This window comes from Pseudochaenichthys georgianus, unplaced genomic scaffold (assembly GCF_902827115.2).
Source record: "Pseudochaenichthys georgianus unplaced genomic scaffold, fPseGeo1.2 scaffold_1107_arrow_ctg1, whole genome shotgun sequence".
In the NCBI taxonomy this organism is placed as follows: domain Eukaryota; kingdom Metazoa; phylum Chordata; class Actinopteri; order Perciformes; family Channichthyidae; genus Pseudochaenichthys; species Pseudochaenichthys georgianus.
Genome location: NW_027262061.1, coordinates 1 through 18664, shown reverse-complemented (window position 1 = coordinate 18664; position 18664 = coordinate 1). Strand labels below are relative to the sequence as shown.

General features: G+C 39.7%; 1 protein-coding gene across 3 annotated transcripts; it reads right to left on the bottom strand.

The window, feature by feature from the left end:
* Window positions 1-7540: 7540 nt before the first annotated feature.
* LOC117440660 (uncharacterized) lies at window positions 7541-12755 on the bottom strand. 3 transcript variants are annotated; one of them, XM_071202070.1, is made up of 21 exons: window positions 12620-12755; window positions 12472-12542; window positions 12293-12388; window positions 12085-12209; window positions 11536-11679; window positions 11371-11457; window positions 11119-11283; window positions 10953-11049; window positions 10651-10868; window positions 10413-10569; window positions 9933-10148; window positions 9754-9804; window positions 9429-9628; window positions 9246-9360; window positions 8994-9163; window positions 8824-8921; window positions 8629-8747; window positions 8265-8454; window positions 8036-8177; window positions 7829-7951; window positions 7580-7756 (listed from the first exon to the last, which is right to left on the bottom strand). In XM_071202070.1, the coding sequence occupies exons 1-21, from the start codon at window positions 12637-12639 to the stop codon at window positions 7688-7690; spliced, it is 2673 nt and encodes an 890-aa protein (XP_071058171.1). In that variant the 5' UTR covers window positions 12640-12755; the 3' UTR covers window positions 7580-7687. The 3 variants fall into 3 exon arrangements, with proteins under 3 accessions (XP_071058169.1, XP_071058170.1, XP_071058171.1); XM_071202068.1 differs by lacking the exons at window positions 11536-11679; window positions 12085-12209; window positions 12293-12388; window positions 12472-12542; window positions 12620-12755 and having other exon boundaries at window positions 7541-7758; window positions 11371-11492; XM_071202069.1 differs by lacking the exons at window positions 11536-11679; window positions 12085-12209; window positions 12293-12388; window positions 12472-12542; window positions 12620-12755 and having other exon boundaries at window positions 7574-7758; window positions 7867-7951; window positions 11371-11491.
* Between the last annotated feature and the right edge of the window lie 5909 nt (window positions 12756-18664).

The following is an 18664-nucleotide window of genomic DNA, read 5'->3' as shown; positions in this document are numbered from 1 at the left end:
AATGCAGTCAACCAATCACAGAGCTTGAGGCAACGCAGACAATAGCTGAGGATTCTGGATAGTGTAGTGTCTTCGGCCATCCTAAACTGAACAAATATTTGTTTCTCCGAATCGAAGGGGAAAATTACAAAAGCATTGTACACGATTTAAACCAATCAATGTTGTGTAATCAACAAGGATAATCTGGTGTTTTTGAGTTGATGAGTCGTGCAGATATCACTGTAAAATCAATCGACAGTAAAGAGTATACTTACTTCCGGGTGTAAAATCCTGCGTTATCCAATGGGAATGGACGCTCACATTGCTCTCCGTAATACAAAAAAGGGGACATTATCAAATCGGAATATAATGTTCTTTTGAAAAACGTTAATTAAAGGGAACAATCTATTTGACACAGCTGAAGCTCTGGCCTTCCTTAAAAACTAACTAATTTAATAAAAATCACAGTTGTATTACACACAATGCACTGTTTTTTGAGACCAAAAATTCGTAACTAATGCACCATAATACATTCTGACGAAAAATAAAAATAATTATGAATACAAATAAAATAAAAGAAGCCTCCCGTGAGTTACTACAAGCTATAAAGTAGATTTAAAAACGTTTTTTGGAAATAAAAGCTCACTGCAGGACGTTGTAGAAATGCGTGTGTGCACCACGACAAAAGAGCCTCATTCACTTTACATTGGGGTTGTTTGCGTGGTGCCGACACGTAATTGTAACAAAGTTCGTGACTCCACCACGCAATGCGGTGTTAAGGAGTCGTGGTGGAGTCACGCATTCTGGTGAGATCAGGTTGGCCAGAACGAACAATATCCAAAATGTCTTCCAGTTTACAAACTTCAGCCATTCTTTTTACACAGGGGTCACTACTCATTCTGTTTTCAATCGTCCTCATCACCACACTTATTAAAAGGGTAATGACTACATTATGATCAATATATACAGAGCGTTTTGCATAGTAGTTTCCCATTTTTTATTTTACTTAAAGAAAAAAGTCACTGCATCGAACAAGTCCCTGGCTTCTTCTCCATCCAACTGCTGGTTGTTAGTCTTCTTCTTATCCATCCAACTGCTGGTTGTTAGTCTTCTTCTTCTCCATACAGCTCTGTATGGATATTTTCAAGTCTCTCCTCGAGGCATCTGCATTTTACAAGCTTGTGCAGAAAAGCTTGTGCAGAAAAGCTTCCGAAGCGCGTCCTTTCCTCAGTTTATCCTCGCAAATGCCTTTTTCAATAAGACTCTGGTCAATCACTGCAACAAAGTCGGCGAGCCAAAGTCTTTTCATTAACGCGTTGTAATTGTTTCTGAAGAAGAAATCGGGCATGTCATTCCGACAATCGTGTTGCCTCTGGTCGGGGTTACTGCGTCGGCATCCTTTGCATATTTCTTCTCTGTACCGATACAGCACCCTCTCCAGAATATGAAACAACTCCGATTTCACTGTGTCCCTAAACCGAGACTTCTTGACCCGAGGAGTAGCATCAGCAGCAGTAGTACTGCAAGATTCGGGTTTCCCCAATGGTAGTCCAGGAGTCTGTTCCTGGCTGCAACTCACGGGGGGAGTCTTGGCTTTTCTCTGCTCCATGGCTAGTTTACAACGGTCGTCTTAGTGAGGTCCTTTGTTTTAGATGATTTGCTGAGTGGAGGGTGGGGCTTATTGCGTTGAATGGGGGGAGTCAATTATAGAATTGAGAGTTTTTAGAAAAAAGTTCTTTAAGCGTTGTAGCTTTTTCATCTCATCTCCAGCAATAGGTCATCATTTAAGAACAAGTAATAGTTAACAAGTAAGATTCTACAGAAAAAAAGCCAAAAAAGTATAGTATATCAGAAATATGGAAAAGTCATATAGTATGTTGAAAATCAAAAAAGAAAACTCAATTCAATACAAATTAATGAATATTTTACCCTGTTCTAAAGTTTTGCACCCCTTAAAGAAAAACCCCTTCCTTACCAAGTACTTCATATTATACCCTTTGTTAAGTGTTGCGTACATCAAGGTGTATCTCAAAGTATCTTGGTAGCAGAAAATAACTAAAATATGTAAGTTTATCAGAAAAGAAAAAACCTTGTTTATCTGAACAAGTGTTGCATACGCCAAAGTGTGTCTAAAAGTATCTTAGTAACACAAGAAAAAAGAGAATAAAGCGTTGATGTTAACAAAAACAGGATTGTTCCACTGAAATAATAAATAAATAATTTCAAAAAGTGCGCTTAAAAAGAACAAATGTATTCAGATAAAGTATTTTGTTAGACTATTAAGTCCACGATGGTTACATTTACCCCCTAAACCATTTGTATTACATGTTTGTTTTCCTAATAAAAACAGAGTCATCTGAATTAATTTTGTCTCCAGATCTTTTATTTTTTACATTTTGTAACAATCTTAAAACATTTGTAGAGAACAAACACTGTGGTTAAAATGCGTGTCTTTATGACGTCTCTCACACAGTTGGTATTTTTCACAAAATTAATTTTTAAACACATCATCTTGATACAGAGATAACACATTTTCGTAAGACAACCCCGACGCTCTTTTTACATAGGTAGAAAGCACAATGTTTTTCTTTGAGGGGTCCTTAGTTTTAAATGATCTGTGAGGAGGGTGTGACTTGTTATCTTGAGTGGGAGGCGGAGTCCTCTGTAAAGGTGAGAGTCTTTTTCACCAGTATAAAGCCCATCGATGTCTGACTCTGTTTAAAAATGTTCTTTAAGCTTTGTAGCTTTTCCATCAATCATTTTCAGCCAAGCAGTCAGAGGCACCCGCAAGGATGTCTGAAAAACCCCGCATGTAGAGTTGAAATACTCCAAAAACAAAATCATCAGAGGGGTCCTTCCCCAGCGTCACCATATGGCTTGCACGGTAATACCATCGCCCCGATGGTCCGCTTTTAGTTTCCCATACGGTGCTTGTCAGGACTCTTCTTACTTCTGTCGGCGGGGAAATATCTCCTTCTTCTTCCTCCACCTTGAGGGGCAGTGGTGAAAACTCTTCTTTGATCTTGCATGCTGTCTGCGTTTTCTTTGCTATTTACTGCAAATATCTTATGTCACCATATGTGACGTATGAGGCCTTGGTTGTAGAGCGTCCCGAATGGCCGTATTGAACCGATTGAACACCAAGTTGTTGATTCCCCTGGAGACTCGGATGGAGTAGATGGAGGTTGATACATATCAGTGTCAGCCATATCAATCTCAGCCATAGCGCTGTCGAGATCGGGTGTCCAGATTGTTGTAGAGGATGGGGGTCCTCCAGGCGTTTGCTCCAGGCTGCAACTCGCGAGGAGAGACTTGGTTTTTCTCAGATCCATGGCTAGTTTTCAACGGTCGTCTTAGTGGGGTCCTTAGTTTTATATGATTTTCTGAGTGGGGTGGGACTTATTGCGTTGAGTGGGAGGAGTCATCTGTAGAAAGTACTCTGTTTGATTAGATTTCGTTAAGAATCTGACTCTTAATGGCAGTTTGTGATTTTGAGGCTAATTCAGTGAAACGAGGCAGTTTTGAACATTTGACAGATTTATGCTTAATTCTCTCAAAAAGATACTGAAAGATACACTTTTGTGTATAAAAGCTGAAAAAAGTAGATGATGAAGAACTTTGTTTTAGTAGATTTCGTCAAGCATCTGACTCTTAATGTCAGTTTGTGATTTTGAGGCTATTTCAGTGAAAACAAGGCTGTTTTGAACATTTGACAGATTTATGCTTAAATTCTCTGAGAAAAGTTACTGAAAAGATACACTTTTGTGTATAAAAGCGGACCACTACCATGAAGTGCTCTGTTTGAGGAGATTTCGTTAGGATTCTGACTCTAAAAGGCAAGTTTTTTTATTTTAAGACTTTTTACAGACACTCGGCAGATTTATGTGTAAAGATTTCGTTAAGAATCTGACTCTTAACACACCATCCCCCCCGAGAGCCAAACATACTCTTTTCAACGCCCTCCCCCTGCAGAAGCTCAGGTGTGAACCCCCATACAGAATGTCAGTCACTGTGTAAAACTTTTTAGTGACACTCTGCAGATGTGTGTGTAATTCTCTTACAAAGGAACTGTAAGATACACTTTTTATGTATGCAAAACCTTAAAAACATTTCTGAAAATAAAATACTTTGTCTGAATACATTTTCTTTAAAAGCACTTTTTTTGAAATTATTTAATTATTATTTCATTGGAGCAATCCAGTTTTGTTGACATCAATGCTTATTCTCTTTTCGTGTGTTACTAAGATACTTGTAGTTACACTTTAATGGATGCAAACCTTTTTAACCGGGTAAAATATTCATTAATTTGTAAGGAATTCGTTTTCTTTATGTCTCTCTAAAAGGCAAGTTTGTGATTTTAACACTGTTTCGATGAAACACAGCAGTCTTGATAACTTGACATGACTAACATTACTTTTCTAAATATATGTTTTTTAGAGGCGTTACTTTGATTTATTTTTATTACTTTTTTCATATTTTTTCAACATACTGTGATATATTTTTTTTGTTGTCTTTCTCTCCTTTTTCCATTATATTTTTTGAAAAAACTACATAGTGATTTCTAGCAAAATTGTCATTTTTGGAGAAACCAGTTCGAGTGAGAGTCTTTTGCAGTCAAAAACAGGGGAAAGTCTGCCCCTTCCTCCCTGAGCCCCTCCTCCAACCCCCACGAACGCGTCCATGACCAAAAGAGGGCGCGAGATAAGTTTGTGCACAGATCTTTTGTGTGTACTCTGAAACCGGCCCAGATACTGCATTCAATTCTTGACTGGCGCTTCAGACGGATGGTGGTAAGTTGTTACACAGGCCTCTCGATGATTAAACCTTATCGAGACGTCTCTCGGCCATTTTTCTTTTTTGAAAAAGGTGACTTGGTAAGCTGAATTGTCTGTCTTTTTTTTTTTTTTCTTTTTGAGCATATCTCTATACACTCCTCTGCTGGCTCATAGCCTTAGGAGGGGTGGGGCAAAGGAGGGAGGCTGGGAGGGGGGAGGGCAGGCACTGAAACAGAGATTAACATCAACGGGCATACATCAGAAGGCTAATTACACAACTCTGAGGGGCAGGGGTCAAATAACTTTAAAGAGACTGGCTTAATCAATACATGAAAGAACTAGACAACAAAAGGGACTGCCTGGGGCTTTTCACTCATATCTGATTACAAGGCTAATTACTCAACTATCAGGGGCAAGGGTCAAATAACTTGACTTCAAAGAGACTGTCTTAATCAATACATGAAAGAACTATACAACAAAGGGAGTGCCTGGGGCTTTTCACTCCTATCTGATTACAAGGCTAATTATTAAACTCTCAGGGGCAAGGGTCAAATAACTTAACTTTAAAGAGAGCACTTATACAGTACATCAAAGAACTATGCCGGGGGCTTTTCACTCCAATCTGATAACACACACATCAAAGAATGGGGGGCGGGACAATGGGAGGCGGGACTTAGCTCATTGGCCAATGGGAGGCTGACTTAGCTCATTTGCATAATTGGGGGCTTGTCCACCTGTCACTTTGTATGCATACTAATGTGACGAAAGCGGTATGGTTACTACTACTTGCATCCTTTTTCCCCTACAAAAATTACTTTTAAATGGATACTTATGGATGTAAATTATTCACTGTGTCATAGCTATGGGTCTCTGAAACAATCAGGCTTTTAGCACACTGTTAGCAGAGTTTAATCCGATTGTTAGCACTCTTTTCCCCGCAGAAACTAGTTTATCCAACAGATAATGTCCCTCCTGTCTGTTTTTCCTCTCCCGCTACTCCATCGCTATCAGAACCAGACGGCCTACTTGGCTCCGAGGCCCCGCGGCCGGCACCGCTACAGAACTCATCTGTCCTTCCTCCTCATCCTGGCCTACAGGTTTACAATAACCAGTAAGCTTCCGCATTTTTTGTAATAGCTGCTTGTCTCGAAACTCCTTTTCCCTCAACAATTTCCTTTTCCGAGAGCCACTCTCAAACTTTTTCTTCTCAAACTTTTTCTCCTAAACAACCTTCATCTGTCACTCAATCACTCGCAATTGGAATAAGTCACATGTGAAACATATTCTCATTCTGATTGGCTGTTAAGTGGTGCCCACGGACTGTTTCGGAGTCATCCTTTTTTTTGAAAAATCTCTGGAATCCATCGATCTGATTGATTATCAGAGCAAATGCTCAAAATACTACGGAGGGAAGATATTTTCGTTTGGATTACTGGAAGCTTACGAGTGTGTGTGTATTTTTGCGTATTATGTTTGTTTCCCGGGGAAAACCCTCACGAGAAACACTGGCTGTTGTTATGCCTGCTGTGACGTCAAGTTACTCCGTTCCCCGCTTGTAATTATGCCTTTACAAGCTACAAGTTGTATTTATCATCTGAATTAGCCGAAACAAGTTTCATATTCTGAAAGCCAAGACTTTATTTAAAATGTAAAAAACAACATCCGAAATAAAACTTATTTTTGTATTGGCTCATGTGACGACCCCTGCCTCACTATCTCTGGTGGTGGGTGTGTGGCCCTTTAATGACTCCCTGTGTGTGCTCACGGGAATTGAGGACACCTGGTGGCTGGAGCTAGCCGGATAAAGGACTGGACCGGATCTCGCTCACTCTCTGGCAGGAGGAAGGGCAGCCACGACCAGCTGACCTCTTGTTTCGCCCGTTTGTGTCCTTCAGCAGCAGCCAAATAAACTATTTTTCTATTCACGCCCTCGTTTGTCGCGTGTTTGTTGTGGCTGAGAGCCAAGCCATGACACTCATGATAGGCCCCCGATCTCCGTAGGCCCCTGGGCTTCAGTCCAGGTCAGCCTGTGCATTAAGGCGGCCCTGCCGCCACCGCTTCACCAAAATCCCCCCGGAGGTACTTTATCTGTCCGTGATTGTTGTAAGCAGTGGCCAAATGACTGGCTTTACAATCCCTGTGGAAATATGACAGCGTTGAAAGTCTCTGAAACAATACATGTAATGAAATGACAAAGTGACAGAACACGATGGACGTTAGCTTTAACCGGGGACACAGATTTTGACAGGTAGCAGAATAAGTTGCAATAGCAGCCTACAGACATCGCCAAAAATTGAACAAAGAGTACCTGGACTGTAAGTAGGAAGAGATACACTTTGTATACAGTTGTTCTGCACATTTGAAGTTCTAGTTTTTAAACTCAGTGAGCATTTTCAAGTATTTGAGGGTTGTCTTGCACCATTAGCTGTGAATTCTGTTAAGGTTCGTTGCGTTTCCTAAAGGCGGAAGTGACAACACACAAAAAAAAAAACCGCCCAATCATGTTTTAGTGCGTCTCAAGTAGGCGGGGCAATAACAACTTCAGAACGTCTTTCATTTAGCGCCTAAATCAATTTATCATTTTGAGTTGATTATATAGGATATCATTTCTACATATGATGCTTCTCTGCATTTTCTTGGAGTTATGAGGGTATTGGTTGACACAGAACCTGCTTTTATTAATATGTCACTTAAAATTGACCACAGAAGATGCAACACATTGATAAAAGCGACTATATAATTAAATGTGGCTATTATTTTTTTTATAAATTCATTTATTTGTTTTAAAATACATTAGTCGTTATTGTCATCCATCAATATAAAAGGCAGTACAGTACATTCATTGATAAAACTGTTCCCCTGGTCCCAAACAAAACAATGAACAACATTACATAAGGTGCAGATGACAAAATGTAAACACTTGTAGAAAATATTCAAAGGTTAGACAGAATAATTGCCCCAGAGGAGATCTGCCTTTGGCGTGTTGAGTCGGTGCTTCTTCGCTCTGCAAAACAAGTAAAGATTACCAACTGCACATCCAGATCGACTACCTTTGTTCAGACTCGGTCACTTACCCTTTTTTTTACACCTGCAGGTCCTGAGTAGCTCCGACCTGGAGGATGCACACACTGGCCTCTGCAGGAACCATCTGCCTGGCTGCTTGTGTCACAAATCACTGCATCACAGTGGACATAGACCTGTGGACAGACAGGATGATTTATTACACATGGCTACATGCAGCAGTGGCCAAAAGACTCCAGATTTGGATTTACAAGTCTTACCTGGTCTTTCAGAACCTCGTCATCTTTAGTGAAAGTGAACATCTTTACAGAGAAGCGCTTGATGTGGGACGGGAGTAAAACTCTGGAGTGACTCACAACGGGATGGAAAATGGTTGCATAGCTGTCATTGCGATTCTCACAGCTAGTGAAGGAATTCGAAAGTGAACATAAAGCAGCAGTTAAACAAATGAAATGAGAGTAGTTAGTAGTTAGTTTTGCACAACATTACCTGTCCACAATGATGTCCCAGCTTGGCAGAGATGTCCTATCTTCATAAAGGGTTGCCCAACAGTTCTCAGCAATGAGTTCCAAGTGCGGGTCGGTAGAATGCATCAGCTCCACCTCAAAATACAGAGGCTGCCGCAGATATTTCACCACTGGATAATCCTCTGCTTGGTAGAAGAGCTCGTAGGATGGATCTGCAGGAGAAGAGTCCCGTTAGAGACAGGAGGCCTGGACATTTACAGTTTCGTTTCATTTCAAACCTTTATTTAATCAGATCGGTCCCTTGAGATCATAGATCTCTTTTTCAAAGGAGACCTGCAAACAGTGTTTTGTATGCATGAACAAGATGTTGTAAAATTCCACCATGCCTTGGGAAAGCCTCATCTGCCCGGTGCCGATGTCTGCAGCGGGCTCATAGGTTCTTGGTTTAGCGCTGAAGGCAACAGTCTGAGTCTCATTGACCACATAGAAGCAGGAAATGGTTTGCCTATTGGGGAAAAAAAATATATAAATGCATATATTGAAGGTGTTCATCTCCAATTATACAGAATCAAATATTTTACCTGTAATCTGGATCAACTGGTGATGTGTTGGCTGCTCCTTCGGGGTTGTTGTAAGACAGGCGGATCTCATTTTCATACATCATGTAGTTGTCAAAGAACTATTTAACAACAAAAACGCATTAACATTTGACAAAAAACCCTTTTGACATTTAAATGTGATTCACACTCACCGTTCTGGTGGTTCCACAGTTATCCACACTGAAGGAGAAATATGCAACGCGATCGTCGCTGAACTGTGGTATGCAGGACTGGTCCTTTAGCATCAGCTGACTTGGCTTCAGATTACGAGTCGATTCAACCTTCACAGCCACAGCGGTCATTGTGCCATTGGGGCGGCACTCTGGAGGAAGAAGCAGGCAATGTGTAGAGCAACACAAATCCATCAATTAAAGCAGCAAATATACTTACATGTTCCATCTTACCTGTTGCTTTCAAGGGGAAGTAGCAAGCCAGATAGAGATCAGCAAGCACCCAGTCGTTTGCACGATCCAACAGAAGCAGGTCAATTCTGGATTTGACTGATTCTGCAGTGAGCAGCTGTGGAAAAGAAAGTAAAGTTATCCAATGCAGAAGATCTATGGTGGGATTTTGTAGTTTTGACATACCTCGAAAACAGCGTCCTTGGCAGTGTATGGCAGAATGAGGCTGAGGTGTGTGCCGTTCTCATAGAAATTGTAGTCTTCAGCCATCTCAGCCGTCAGCTCTCGAGGTCCAACGATAGCCTTGAAATTAGCACCGTGACTCCCGAACTTCACGCTGATGTAAAACTGGTTCTGGTCACAGGTGCCAGCCATGATGGGTAGCACTAGAGCAGCAAAACAGGCATTATCCATTTGATTGTGTAGCTTTTACTCAAATATGTTTTATTTAATTTTAGAAAACACAATTTGCATGAAGATATTGTCAAAAGCAAATTCAATATGATCTCACCAATATCCTGTAGAGAGGCCTGCAGGTCGACCGGGAGCCCAAAAGGAGTTTCTTCAGGCAGGACGATCAACCCAAAGATCAGAGGGAGGAAGTAGGATGTAACCAAGCGCTCAGGATTCTGCAACAAATAAAAGCTCAGCAACACTGAAACTATGCTGGTACAAAGTGATATTGTGAACCTATAATGTCATACATGACAACATCGGCATCAAAGGGCACTTGAAGAGAGAAGCTCTTGGAGCCATTAGCCAAGCTGTGTTCCTGGACTGTGAAGCCTTTGGCATTGCTCTCCTCAACAGTGAGGACCCCGGTGGAGAAGGTGATGTTCCTCAGCTCAACGTCATGGAGGAAGGTTCCCAAGAGAACGCTGAACACCCGAGTCTCTGGGACAGTGTCTGAGGAACAGAAAGTGGCAGGTTTACAACTTCTAAACCAGCCTCAACATTGAGTAGTTGGATTGAGTGCCATTTAAAAAAACAAAAAAAGTACCCTTTGTAAGCAAAAGTAGATTTTGTACTTGGCTTCAAATCCCATCCAAACACACCATTTCGCAAAAACTGAAGACTTTATTTAATGGGTTTAGCAGTCTTTAGGATATATCCGAGCAAGCCAGAGTTCAAATGTCATTTTTTTCATACCCACTAGAAAATGTGACTCACCATCCTGGATTTGGGGAGATTGATGCATCAGAGGGGTCATGATGGGGAACAAAACCTTGTATCTGTTATCATCTTGGGTGTCATCTTCCCTCCACAGTACCTCGAGCATGGGCTCCACAAAGTAGGTGATGTGGTACTGGTAATCTGGGGCATGGCTCTTCAATAATTCATGACATTTCAATAAAACATGCAAATGCACTAGTGACTCTTGCATTTCTAATCTAGAGATTTCCCCAACCTTGTAGTAACCATCAGGCGAGCCCACTGGGATCTCGACGACGATGTGGAAGTCCGTGGTGCTCAGTGTGTACCCCCGTGCGGCCACCTGAGATCTATCAAGCCTCTGCCCGTTGATTCCCATGTGCATTTCTGAGACTGTAATTCTGCCATCCAACAGAGGAGTCACACGGCGAGGTACGTGCCAAGAGATCATATCCTCGGTGAAGAGGACACCACCTGTTAATGACAAAATGGAGCTGTTGAGGTTAACTGTGCAACAATTAAGCTCACTGTGAAGGCAATATGTTGCTCAGGACTCACCTTTGGGACACGCAGCTGCCAAGTTCACTACATTCAGACCCTGTGGTGCCATGTAGTAGGCGCTCACCCTGAAAACTTCCATAGGGACTCCAGCCACCTAGAGAGGAGATGTTTAATATAATTGACATGGAGGGAAAGAAACACTATATAGGAGTGTGTTGCTTACATCCTCTGAATAAGTCTCTGCTGTATTGTACGGGCTTCGCATAACCAGGCGACTGGAGGTAGTTTTGGCAGCGTAGCCGGCTTGTTCAGCCTCTTGCAACACCATGGCCACTGGTTCTGGAGTGTAAAACGTCATCTTCCAGATACCTTGTGATGCACCAGAGGCCTACAGGAAAGAACAAATAATAATTAAATCCTCATTGGTGTAGGGAGGAATTCAACTGTAGTATCTGAACAGTTTAATTCAACATACTTCAAGCTTGGCGTTGAGCTTCTCGTCTTTACCATCCCGAGTCTGACCCTTAGCTTCAGCATCAAGGTTAGCCATGTGGTGCGACACCTAAAACAGAAAATGGTGGTTTTAGCATTCGTTTCCATACACACAAGATGGTGGACTCATCAATGTAAAGAGGACTACTTCCATGTAGTTCCTGTCGCAGAGGATCTCCCTGGAGGCCCAGCGAGTGTAGCTGCAAGTCTGAGACACGTCATGACTGACCACGTCTGATGGATTCTCGCCGTACATCTGGAGTCTCAAGCCAACGTTAAATGTAGCATCATCCTATAAATATAAAAAAACTAAATTAAGTGAAACTCCCTAATATTCTTTGGTTCCAGCTTCTTTGTCATTGACAATGTAATATCCTTGCCTTCAGGGACACATTTGAAGTCTAAATGGATATTTGTGAATGTAACAAACAAGTCCAGAAAGTACCCAGTAGATTAATTGAGGAATACAGTTTTGAGTGGAGCAGTGCTAATATTTTAGGGATGTACCAAACAAAGAGAAATGTACTTTGGGTCTTTTAATGGTAAGGGGCTACAAATAAATTCAGGGAAACACAAAAATGGGAGCAACCATGTGTTTGTTGAGCAATTAACTCAGTCACTTGAGACAGAATTAGCACAGCTACACTTGGTAGAAAATTACATTGAATGCTGTTAAACCACTTTAGCTCAAACAAACCTTGTTGTCCACAAAGCAGCCCATGAGGGAGGTGTAGATTATGATGTTACCCCACGGGTCAGACTCCATGCTGTATCCACACTGAGCAGCCATGCTAGGTGTTAACAAAATGTGCTTGGTGCCATCTGAGGAGAGACAATAAGCTTTGTCAGGGACCCCTTTCCTCAGTGATGACCAATCAGCTGCATTATTAGCAGTTAATACTTACTGATAGCCTCCACCTCAAGCTGGTTTCCCACTGCTAAAGCCTTGTCCAACGACAGTCTCATTACATTTGCGGCACAGTCAGACCTTAACCCACTGCCTGTTAAAAGAAAAGGCTTGTGAGGAGAATGTAAACCGACTTAATATGCTGTGTAAAATGACTTAATGAGAATTTAAGCTTACTTGACTGCGAATTTAGCTTCACATTAGGCCTGGCATGACACAAGATGATAGCTGCAGCCATCCATAACAAACTTGAACACATAAAACACATCATTTAGAGACAATTAAGTACACACATAGAAAGAAATCTACAAGAAATGTAACTTACATGTTCCCAAGCCTCAGCATGTTGCAGTAAAACCAAAAAGAATACAGTCAGTATCAGAGCTTGGCAATGTCCAGCACACCTTCCAACAAAAACACAAGTCTAAAAGGAAGGGGACTGGATGATTAACTGAGACATCAGCAGCTGCTTTATATTCCACTTAACGACAAAGCACAGGTGAGGCTTGTTAAGGATTCTACACACAAACACACACACACACACACACACACACACACACAGGGTGAGCTGATGTATGCCTAGTTCATTAAGAACATATTGTAAAAACATATGTATGGAAAGGAAAAACACAAATTTTTCAGTAATGTAAAAAAAGTATTTATTGTTCACCAAAAGTAGATTTGTATTTGATATATATTACTTTTTTATATTTGAAGAAGCAACACAAATAATCCACAGTTAATAATAAATGAAACTTTTCCTTAAAATCACATGTGCTTTTGATTTTTCCTTCGAGCCTCCTTATAATGACTGTAATATAACACTTGATTATTGTTTGTATATATTCTCAAGCCACTAAGGATGCACTAACATTTATTACAGACAGTAAAACCCGAGCTTATCGTTTCACCCGGGTCGATTTTTCTGCTCTATCCAATTATGCAATGATATATGTTCATGTATGAGGCCATAACAATATGTTCCAACTGGAAGAGTGTTGAGTCAGTGCAGAAGAAGGAATAATCAATGCTCTGCTTAACAAAAACCATATCAAAATGTCCCTGTGGGATTTCTACTTGGTTTCATCGGTTCTAACTGAATGTTTTTGCAGCAATAGTTTTATTTTCATTGTTTCTGTTCCTTGTGTAGGTTATTTTGTATGTGGTTTGTGTTTACTTTAAGGTTCATCTTCATTCTGATATCTTTAATCAAAGGGTTCATGTTCGGATCAAATACAATTCCAATTTTCTATACGATAGCTGTACATTATTGTAAATAATTTGACAAAACTTAGATTGTTTCTTCAAGCCAACAGATTTCAGGATTTATAAAAAGGTATATTCTATAGTTTATGGAGTTGTCAGTATCCCCTGTCTATCTTGTGCTGCTGGTCCAGAAGTGTCTGTTTCAGGCTCACGTTGGCATCTTCAAAATCTGGATTCATCTTCAATACTTGTTGGAAGTCACTCTTGACGTCATCGAAAAAACCTATAAGACATTAAAAATGTTCATAGATAAATGTCATGGTATGTAATGTACTGCCAAACTAGCTCATTAAGAGTCAGCAGTTTTATGTTCTGGGCATCATGAGAACAAGTGAGTACACAGCTCCATCTGGTGTTAAAAGAAGAACATACCGACTGACTCAAACACACACATTAACCCATCTAATGCTGGGACCGCACCACACCACAGTTAATGGCAGATGTTATAGATCTATATTAAAAGAGAGCTGGTTGACTTCTCAAGAAAGAGTCACTGCCACAAGGTATTCTGCTAAAACAACCAACAGGAAGCTTGTGGAAAGGCTATTTAAAGAAAGCTTAGTTTCTATAGTTCACTGAGCCAGCGCTGTGATTTTTTGATTGATCATTTTACCAATCTATGTAACTATACCACAATGTGACTCCAAATCAATGCAGCATTGGATTAATACACCTCTTTCTTATTCTGGGTAGTGTAGTGTCTTTGGCCATCCTAAACTGAACAAATATTTGTTTCTCCGAATCGAAGGGGAAAATTACAAAAGCATTGTACACAATTTAAACCAATCAATGTTGTGTAATCAACAAGGATAATGTGGTGTTTTTGAGTTGATGAGTCGTGCAGATAGCACTGTCAAATCAATCGACAGTAAAGAGAATACTTACTTCCGGGTGTAAAATCCTCCGTTATCCAATGGGAATGGACGCTCACATTGCTCTCCGTAATACAATAAAGGGGACAGGATCAAATCGGAATATAATGTTCTTTTAAAAAACGTTAACTAAAGGGAACAATCTATTGGACACAGCTGAAGCTCTGGCCTTCCTTAAAAACAAACTAATTTAATACAAATCACAGTTGCATTACACACAATGCATTGTTTTTTGAGAACAACAATTCGTAACTAATGCACCATAATACATTCTGACGAAAAATAAAAATGATTATGAATACAAATAAAATAAAAGAAGCCTCCCGTGAGTTACTACAAGCTATAAAGTAGATTTTAAAAACGTTTTATAGAATAAAAGCTCACTGCAGGACGTTGTAGAAATGCGTGTGTGCACCACGACAAAGGAGCCTCATTCACTTTACATTGGGGTTGTTTGCGTGGTGCCGACACGTACATGTAGCAAAGTTCGTGACTCCACCACTCATTGTGGTGTTAAGAAGTCGTGGTGGAGTCACGCATTCTGGTGAGATCAGGTTGGTTTTCTGCCATCTTTGATTTGAGATAAAATGATTTTGTGCTATAAGTTCTTAATGTAATTGGTACTGTTGGATTCAGTACTACTTGGACTACTACCAAAAGTACAATCAAGTACTTTTACTGTGTACTTTTTGAGTAATACTTGTTTAAACTCCTGTCCTGAGTACAATAATGCATGTTTTCTGCCATCTTTGATGAGCGATAAAATGATTTTGTGCAATAAGTTCTTAATGAAATTGGTACTGTTGTATTCAGCACTACTTGGACTAGTAGCACAAGTACAATCAAGTACTCGAGTGTAAAGCCAGACTAAAAATCTTCAAATAAATCATTGTTTTTTAAGTAATCACACAACTGTTTTGCGACCGCTTTCTCAAGAATCTCTGAGAGGAACGGAAGATTAGAAATAGGTCTATAGTTGGCTAAAACCTCTGGATCGAGGTTGTGCTTTTTAAGAAGCGGTTTTATCACTGCTACTTTGAATGATTGTGGAACATAGCCTGATAATAAAGACATATTCATAATATTTAATAAAGAAGTGCTAATTAATGGAAACACTTCCTTCAACAGCTTAGTTGGAATTGGGTCTAACATGCACGTTGATGGTTTAGAAGAGAGAATCATTGAATGTAATTGTTCAAAGTTAATGGCTGAAAAGCATTCTAGTTTACTATCTAGTGTAATATTAGAACTTACGTTTCCGGGAGCTGTTGATAACACTATACTGGTCAAAGGCAAGAGGTCATTAATTTTGTTTCTAAGAGTAACAATTTTATCGTTAAAAAAGCACATAAAATCATTGCTACTGAGTGCTATGGGAATAGAAGGCTCAATCGAGCTGTGGCTCTCTGTCAGCCTGGCTATAGTGCTGAAAAGAAATCTTGCATTATTCGTATTCTCATCTATTAATGAAGAGTAGTAGGCTGCTCTCGCTTTACTCTGTGCTTTCTTATATTCATTGAGAGTAATATGCCAAATTAAACGAGATTCTTCAAGTTTAGTGGAACGCCATATCCTTTCAAGTTGTCTAGACTTTTGCTTTATTTTGCGGGTTTCGGCATTATGCCATGGAGCTAATCTATGTTGTTTTATTTTCTTCTTTTTCAAAGGAGCAACAGAGTCTAATTTTATTCGCAGCGCATCTATAGCACTATCAACAACATGATCAATTTGGGGTGATGTACATTTTGTATAAGTTTCCTCCCCTACATGCAGACATGCTATCGAGTTAAGTATTGGTGGAATCTCTTCCTTAAATGTGGCTATAGCACTAACAGATAGGTTTCTGCTGCAAGAGCTTTTGACTAATGCTTTGTAGTCTCGTAACAGTACTTCAAAAGTTACTAAGAAATGGTCGGATAAAGCAGGATTATGCGGTTCGACTAATAGTTGCTCAATTTCAATACCATAAGTCAGAACAAGGTCGAGAGTGTGATTATAGCAGTGGGTTGGTTTATTTACACTCTGTTAGAAACCAACAGAATCTAATATAGAGTTAAATGCAACAGTAAGGCTATTTTTATCATCGTCAACATGAATATTAAAGTCACCTACGATAATTACTTTATCTGTTTTAAGAACCAAAGTGGATAAAAACCAACCTGATCTCACAAAAATGCGTGACTCCACCACGACTCCTTAACACCACAATGCGTGGTGGAGTCACGAACTTTGTTACATTTGCGTGTCGGCACCACGCAAACAACCCCAATGTAAAGTGAATGAGGCTCCTTTGTCGTGGTGCACACACGCATTTCTACAACGTACTGCAGTGAGCTTTTATTCTATACAACGTTTTTTAAATCTACTTTATAGCTTGTAGTAACTCACGGGAGGCTTCTTTTATTTTATTTGTATTCATAATAATTTTTATTTTTCGTCAGAATGTATTATGGTGCATTAGTTACACATTTTTGTTCTCAAAAAACAGTGCATTGTGTGTAATACAACTGTGATTTGTATTAAATTAGTTCGTTTTTAAGGAAGGCCAGAGCTTCAGCTGTGTCAAATAGATTGTTCCCTTTAGTTAACGTTATTTAAAAGATCATGTCCTCTGTATTGTATTACGAGCGTCCATTCCCATTGGATAACGGAGAATTTTACACCCGGAAGTAAGTAGCCTATTCTCCTTACTGTGGATTGATCTCAGTGATATCTGCTCTACTCATCGACTAAAAAACACCAAATTGTCCTTGTTAATTACACAACATTGATTGGTTTGAATTGTGTGCAATGCTTTTGTATTTTTCCCCTTCGATTCGGAGAAACAAATATTTTTCGGAGTTTTAGGACGGCAGAAGACACTACACTACCCAGAATCCTCAGCTATCGTTTGGAACTACACCATGTGCTTAGCTTGACAAACCCCGTGATCAGTCCTCAACCTCTGTGATTGGATGCGCGACGTTTACACAGAGCGTCCAAAAGGACTTTGAAATGGAATGAAACCCATCGACGGCACACTATTCAAAACAGGAATCGAACGTGTCCTACCCCCCCTCCCCCCCTTAGGTCACAGGCTCCTCCAACAGTGCTACGCAATAAAACAGATACACAGAAAAAATAGTGAAATAGTGCAATAAGAGTCTATATACAAGTGATTGGAATATGATATATTAGATAAATAATTTCTAAGTAGCAGCCAGATGAATGTTATTTCTAAGTTCAGGTGTTTAATAGTCTTCTGGCCTGTGGGATGAAGCTGTCTCTGTGTCTGGTGGTTTTAGTCCGGATGCTGCGGTACCGCCTGCCAGACTGCAGCAGACAGAACCGTTTTATTTTAGTTACTTTACAGATTTGGATTAATGATGTGAAATATAAACAACCCTTAAATCAGACTTTAGTTACACCTGAATGAAATTCAGTGAAGGTGATTGTCAAGTGCCAACAATCAGGAGAGATATTTGATAGTTGGTGCTTGAGAAGACTACATATTTATCTGCAGATCCGTTTTTAAAGCATATTCATTACTCGTTATTCTCTAATAGTTCATTAAAGACTGTATATAATTGCTATTTTGCACATCCCTTTCAAGATTTCAAGATTTTCTAAGGTTTATTGACATATCATATACACAACAGTGTAGTTATGCAATGAATGACAAACTTGGGTCACAGGTTCATCAACAGTGCATTACAAGACATCTATCAATATGTGTGTACCCTCCACCATTACACTGTCGTATTCTGCACATTCTTTAATTAAAGCCTTATTAGTTAGCACATCCTCCTATCAGGCACTAAACTGTTTTACTCTAGATATCATTTGAGTATCTTCTTGATTTTTTCTATTCTATATCTATATAATTGACCTTCTACTTTCCCACTATTTTGTATGTACTCTTAATATTTGAATGTTTTCATAAATATAACACATTCAAAAGTGCTTTACAAAAATGAAAGACATTAAGAAAAAGGCATTTTAAACAGTCATTAAAAAGCAACACAATCTACCTGCATTGCAATTACTCTAAACGTGCAATAACGTGCTTTAACCAGTAGGTGGTTTGGGTTAAAAGCATAGGTTAAAAGGCTGTCAAGTTTACAGTGTTAACACAATAAAATATACTGCTGTTTCCGGTTTTAGTTTACGACGAATATTATTTTGTTATTGTTTTGATATTTGTAACACAAAAGCGATGGAAAAAGACCCATAGAAACCAAAAAAAGATGGTC

Bases quoted from the DNA above. Each gene is read 5' to 3' on its own strand.
- LOC117440660 (XM_071202070.1), bottom strand. From the start codon at position 12,639: ATGCTGAGGCTTGGGAACAT. The intron at 11,050-11,118 runs GTAAGCAACACA...TCTCCTCTCTAG, and splicing joins CAGAGACTTATTCAGAGGAT to GTGGCTGGAGTCCCTATGGA. The intron at 10,149-10,412 runs GTGAGTCACATT...TCTGTTCCTCAG, and splicing joins ATCTCCCCAAATCCAGGATG to ACACTGTCCCAGAGACTCGG.